This window comes from Limulus polyphemus, unplaced genomic scaffold, assembly GCF_000517525.1.
Source record: "Limulus polyphemus unplaced genomic scaffold, Limulus_polyphemus-2.1.2 Scaffold1765, whole genome shotgun sequence".
Taxonomy (NCBI): domain Eukaryota; kingdom Metazoa; phylum Arthropoda; class Merostomata; order Xiphosura; family Limulidae; genus Limulus; species Limulus polyphemus.
Genome location: NW_013667375.1, coordinates 170,139 through 177,273, shown reverse-complemented (window position 1 = coordinate 177,273; position 7,135 = coordinate 170,139). Strand labels below are relative to the sequence as shown.

At 33.6% G+C, this 7,135-nt stretch overlaps 1 protein-coding gene across 3 annotated transcripts in view; it reads left to right on the top strand.

Annotated features, from left to right (window-relative positions):
- The window catches only part of LOC106464866 (thrombospondin type-1 domain-containing protein 4-like), a 152,302-nt gene that overhangs the window by 51,283 nt on the left and 93,884 nt on the right, over positions 1 to 7,135 (top strand). For all 3 annotated transcript variants that reach the window (XM_022392658.1, XM_022392657.1, XM_022392659.1), the window contains exon 2: positions 6,164 to 6,230. In XM_022392658.1, coding sequence (XP_022248366.1) covers positions 6,164 to 6,230 — 67 coding nt within the window. The remainder of the gene's footprint in view (positions 1 to 6,163; positions 6,231 to 7,135) is intronic.

Below are 7,135 nucleotides of genomic sequence, written 5' to 3'. Positions count from 1 at the left end.
CGCATAGAATTCTACTTTCTTTGCGCTTAGTTCGAGTCAGAAGCTAAGACGGCAATGCGCATAGAATTCTACTTTCTTTGCGCTTAGTTCGTGTCAGTCATAAAAACAAAATTAGATCGAGATATTGTCTTAATATAGTTTCAGATTAATTTTTAACTGGGAAAGGAAAAGTTTATGAAAAATGACCTTGTAAACTTCACGGTCTGACTTATTAAAACTACTTCTGTTTATAAATATTGAAAACAAGTATTGATCAAAGCTTCGTCTGAACGACATTTATTGGGCCTACTTTTCTAGCTTGGTATATAGAAACTTTAAATATAAAAATGGTAATTTAACATTTCTGATATTATAAATCTTTGGACAGACAGAAAAATGCTTAAGGTGTTTCTAGGGAGAAGTAAAATGGAACTTTGCCTAAATTTTATCAACAACAACTTGTCGCTCAAATTATTATAAAGAAGTATTTATAATGTTTTACTTAAAAAAATAATAGTTTAGATTTCAAGTATAAAGTCGCTTCAATAGTCATTTAGCTTACCTTAGTAAATATTGATTTTTATTCTACTACAGTCTGTTTGAAGATAAATGAGTATGAACTCATCCAAAAAATATTTTTGTGAATATTTTTGTGAAAAAATCCCAGCATCGCCTTATAGTTTCTATACTTTTAATAAATATAAACACCAATTTATTGCTGACTAGTAGCGCGATCCCCTATCTGCCCCAACCTTTTATGTGATGCGATAAACAAAAAATCATAATTTTTAGGCCGCGCGGAAATTAATGCGAAACCCAAACCTATTCAATGTGGCACAGTTAATCCACGCGTGCAATGTATTGTCGCTGTTTTAAAATGGTTTTGGATTATGTGTGGAATATTTAAGTAAATTTTATCCACTTTAACATAAGATGAAACATACTTCTGTAGAAGATCATCGACTTTTACCAACTCATTTTCTCCCAGTGCAAGATAATCAGGTTTATGATAGGATTACTTCTAAGATAAACACATATACTTGATGAAACTTTAACGAAACGCAAATTATAACTAGAATACAAATAGTCAATACTGGAGTTAGCAGGATGGAAAGAGATGTGTTACCGATAAGACGTTTTCGAACAAAATTAAAATGCTAACATCGAAAAGTAATTTCTTTTTATCAACCTGTAGTTTATATGGGATTTATACTTAGTACGCACGTTCATGAAATTTTGTATAAGTCCCAACTCAAAAGAAGTGAGATAAAAATATAAATAAAAAGAAATGTAATTACAAAATGAGATCTATATATTTTTAAAATGGGATAAATGTGATATAAAGGTTTATCTTACGAGGCTATAACTAATTTATTGCACATATTGTACCCATTCTGATATATATATATATTTATATGTAGACGTCCATCTTTGCTATCTATTTGTTTCCAGAATTCTTTGACCTTTTCTTGCGCAAAAATCGACAATCTAAAATAAGAGAATCACAACAATTCGAAAGGCATTGTACGTGGCGTGTTAAAACAATCTAAAATAAGAGAATCACAACAATTCGAAAGGCATTGTACGTGGCGTGTTAAAACAATCTAAAATAAGAGAATCACAACAATTCGAAAGGCATTGTACGTGGCGTGTTAAAACAATCTAAGGTAAGATAAACACAACGATTCGAAAGGCATTGTACGTGGCGTGTTAAAACAATCTAAGATAAGATAAACACAACGATTCGAAAGGCATTGTACGTGGCGTGTTAAAACAATCTAAGATAAGATAAACACAACAATTCGAAAGACATTGTACGTGGCGTGTTAAAACAATCTAAGATAAGATAAACACAACAATTCGAAATGCATTGTACGTGGCGTGTTAAAACAATCTAAGGTAAGAGATACAGAACAATTCGAAAGGCATTGTACGTGACGTGTTGAAACAATCTAAGATAAGAGATGTCATTCTACTGTTATTAAAATATTTTTCGTGAACAAAGAACGTACACCATTATACTTGACTTGCCGAAGTTGAGTTGTAGTAATCACGGCTTTTCTAGAACTTTGTTTACAAATATTAATAAATTATAAACTACATGAAGTAAACACATTGAATTTTGATTTACTTTTGAAAATATTTTTGCTAAATCTATATTTTATTTACCGTTAAACATTTGGAAATACATACATCAAAAAATTCTTGAATAAAGAGTGGATATTCGTCTGAGAGTATAGATATTTAACACTTTTTTGTATATTTACCTTGAAAAAATGGGTAATGTAGACGTTATCCGGTTTAGTATGCAAATGATAAAAAACTTGTTTTTGTTTACTGCCATTGTGAAGTAGAATCATTAGACTAGCCTAAGAACAATCACACCTAGGCAACAGACAAACAACGCCATCGTCCAACGTGAGCAGGAAATCAAATTAATTTTCGAAACATACTTTAGGTCTACTCCCACTTTTCGCGACGTTTAAAATTCTTAACGTGCGTATCCACGATGTGTGGATATTTCTTACTCGCCTTATATACGGGTTGCTAACATTTGCGTTGAAATAAACTTCATAGATAAAATACTTTTAATACTTGAAGGAGTACCCATTTCAACACTTGGTATGCGAAGGAGAATAGAAAATAGAAACGTGTATTCAATTTATATAATTATACATATATGTATACAAATACTTAGATATCTGTTTGAAATAATATATCTCAGCTCAATAATGTATATCGTGCATTCGACGGAAGAATTGACTAATTCACACATTTCCGACAGTATTCTGTAGCTGCCAACTATAGGGATTAGGTGTAAAAACACCAGAAGGTTGTTTTATTCATAAGCTCAAGAGTCAGAGATGTTGTGTACGAGTTAGGTGTGTGGCATCTTGTTTGAGATTTAGTCCAGTTGAACTCACGTTATTACGAAATCATTAATGTAATTGTTCAAGGTACCTATACATATATATATATATTTATATACAATAAACAATAGATTCTATGTCAGTTTATCAATAAAACGTTACTAAGCGAGTTGGATTATTTATTTCTGTTTACTTGGCGATTCGGAAAAGGCCCGGAATGGCCAGATGTATAGGGCTCTCGATTCGAAATCTGAGGGTCGCGGGTTCGAATCCCTGTCCCACCAAACATGCCCACCCTTTCAGCCGTGGGGGCGTTATAATGTGACGGTCAATCCCTCTATTCATTGGTAAAAGAGTAGCCCAAGATGACTAGCTTCCTTCCCTCTAGTCTTTCACTGCTCGGATAGCCCTCGTGTAGGTTTGCGCGAAATTCAAACCGATTCAGAAAAAGAAGTTATGAAGTAATCGCAGACAGAAATGAACCATAAGTGAAACTCTTCATACGCATATTCAAAAAGATGTATCGTATTTATTTGAAAATACTGTGTATATATATATATATATAAATTTCACGACCGTGTAGAAAATGAAAAACTCAATGAATTTGTTGAGACAAGTGCTTAAAATACTGTCTGTTTGTTTTTCAGCTGAAAGAAAACATTTTAAACATTCGTTTGGTTTGTTTGTTTGTAATTAAGCACAAAGCTGCACAATAGGCTATCTGTGCCCTGCCCACCACGGGTATCGAAACCCGGATTCTAGCTTTGTAGGTCCGCAGACATACCGCAGTGCCACTGGGGGGCCATTCGTTTGGCACATACTCATAGACACATGTTGCACTGTTATAACTGAGTATCCTGAACTATTTTATCCTATAACATCCCATTTATGATAGTCGTAATAATTAAGACAAACATGGTTACCTTTAAGTGCAGTGTTTTTTAACTTTTGCTTATATGTTATTATTATTATTAGATATTTGCGAAAGAGTATCTGACACCGTTTACATTATTTCTTTAGTTAGTGCTTTGTTTGTTTGTAATTAAGCACAAAGCTACACAATGGGCTATCTGTGTTCTGCCCACCACGGGAATCGAAACCCGGTTTCTAGCGTTGTAAGTCCGCAGACATACCGCTGTGCCACTGGGGGGCACTTTAGTTAGTATTTAGTGTTTATGACTCTGCAGGGGGGGAAGCTAATAACTGTTCTCAACAACAGTCTTGAACTGGCTACGTTAAGCGTTCGAACATATATTTGGAACTAATACGCTGAAATGTAGAAAATATATATATTATCTTAAATGCAGAGCTATGTTACATTACGATATAAAGTACAACACTAATAACATCAGAAACACTTTATTATGAAGAAAAACATTAATACCATAAACTTTATCTTCCATAGTTATTTAATAAATAGAAAAAGAGCTTCAGAATATCCAGCTGCTATTTTTTTCATAGCTCTTTACAAAGAAATCTCTTAAACAAACACTATACCTTTTTCATATGGCATTAATGAATTTACGTACTAACTAAAAGCTATAGCACGTTGTGCCTGGTACATCAAACCTTTGTCAACGGAGAATAATGTTCAGGAGTGTGCCGAGAAGCCCCAGTCTCATTATAAACAATACAAGAAAAACTGTCTTTTTGTTTCGTCTAACAATGGCACTTATATCATCGGCAAAACACGAGAGATATGTTTGTCGATAATCGTGTAACACGAAAAATATCTTACATAACAAAGTTATGATAAAACAAACAAACAAAAATGTTTCTTAGCCAGCGTGAAGAGCAACTGGGTTGCCTTGACGATATCTACGTTTGAATTCCATAGAACTGGTTAAAGTGTAATTATCTCTCTGTATCTAATACATTTATACACAGAGATATTCATGACCATATGAGTGGGTGTATGAAATATGAAAACATACAAAATACGTATCTATGTTTCCGAAACTAGCAGCTAACCACTACAAAATACATAACTATGTTTCCGAAACTAGCAGCTAACCACTACAAAATACATAACTATGTTTCCGAAACTAGCAGCTAACCACAAGAGCATTCTAGGGCACTAATTATATGATTTTAGCCTCTAATGCTTTATTCTTCAAACTTCTTAGTATTTAATCTTGTACATAGTGATGCGCCAGCTATTTGCGTTGAGGCTTGCCGATCGCAAATTTATTTTATGTTTGTAACGAACAAAACGTGTGTTCTCACTTACTAATTTGGGTGTTTCTAGTGACTACAAACCTTAAATACTGTTTACAATGTCTTACAAGTCCAAGTTAGAATTTAAACGTAATACAAAGAAAGCTTCCTGTGACTACTGTATTGGATTCTTTGTCTACTTATTGTAGACAAGACTACGTGTATCTCCAATAGGTTTGTTTGTTTGTTTGTTTTGAATTTCGCGCAAAGCTACTCGAGGGCTGTCTGCGCTCGCCGTCCCTAATTTAGTAGTGTATGACTAGAGGGAAGACAGCTAGTCATCACCAACCACCGCCAACTCTTGGGCTACTCTTTTACCAACGAATAGTGGGATTGACCGTCACTTTATAACGCCCCACAGCTGAAAGGGCGAGCATGTTTGGTGGGACGGGGATTCGAACCCGCGACTCTCAGATTGTGAGTCGAGTGCCCTAACCACCTGGCCATGCCGGGTCATCTCCAATAGGAGTCCAATATAAGTCCAATAGGAGAGCCCTACTATTCTGATATAAAATATAAAATAGTGCTTGAAAATTAATACTTCAAGACAATGAATCACATTTGTTTTTATCTTCATGCCAACAATATGTTTCCAGTTTTTTTAATAATGCAGTGGTAATGGACATGTTTCTTAAGATTACTTCCAAAGCTAAACGTTAGTCGCGAAGTCAATGTTTTATAGAAATGAAAGTTATCGTTGTGTAACCAACAATAAAACACGAAAACTGTTTGAAATAATCATTTTAACGCATAAACACAAGCAATTGAATTTACTAGTAAGGTATAACAACACCAAACTATTTATTATTTTGTAAAACAAAAGCTCAAATATAACAACTAAGATACATCTGTAAAAGTGATAAACATAAAGTAAGTATAATGATAAATTTAACACACAAAAATATTTACTCGTGATCGTTCTTTGTTTTTTTAATTACAAAGGCCCAAATTTAGAAAATTATTCTATGATTATTCCGAAGTTTGCTCTTTATCAAATTATTCATAATATATTAGTCATAAAAAATACGTTAAACGTACTTCTGGGACATGTATTATAGTTGGTATTCGTTCTGACATTTTTATTTTATTTTTTTCAGGACTACAGTTTTCCTTGTATTACTGGTTGGAGTAACCTGGGGAGCAGCTAGAAATCATTCAGATCAGGTGAGTTTATAACACAGAGGAAGGTCAGGTCACGCAGTAGGTGAAATTGCCACAATGTTAAAATGCTGCATTATAACTGAGATTGTTATAGAATTTAAAAGGTGAAATTTGAATGAATGAATATCAGATGCCACACTAGTCTAACGATGCAAATCTATAATTTAAAACTGGTTTATCAAGAAACTTCGGGAACATTAAATCAAACCACAGAAAACAATTTAATTTGACCTACTCGTTTTCAATGTTAACTTGTAATACATTTTACTTTTACAAAAAAATAAAAATATTCAGTTTCTCCCTTCAAACACGCACAGGAATGCTGCTCACCAATAAGACTGAAAACGACGTTGTTTCCTGAACTGATGAAGATAAAAGCTGTACAATACATATTTGTATTTATTAAAATAGTTAATGTCGAAACTGTTGCACTGTAATAGAAAGGATGCACAGAGACTGTAGGCAGTGTTTTGATGTGCTACAACGCAATGAATAACACATTTGCTGAATAACACGATTGCTTTACATCCAGATGGCCTAAATCTGAGGTTGATGTCGTATCGTTTTATGCTCGATTCAATAACGAAGATTTTCTTTTCTTTTTTTTTTATTAAACAGCATACACATTCGCGTGTGTGTAAAAGAGCTTGAGCTTTCCGAGCACATTTCTAAGTATGACGATAGACAAGAGGGTTCCAGTTTCTGAGCATAGAATTTCAGTACCGTAAGGCTACAAACACCACTATATCGATAAGTTTCGAAATCTCTCTCTTCTTTTCAGCTGTTTTTTCTTTACTTCATTCAGAATATCTCTGCAAGCTTAAAGAACAACTATCGCTTTAATTATAAAATGATTAAATGATACATAAAACTCTTTCATCCATTTACACACACACACACACAAATAG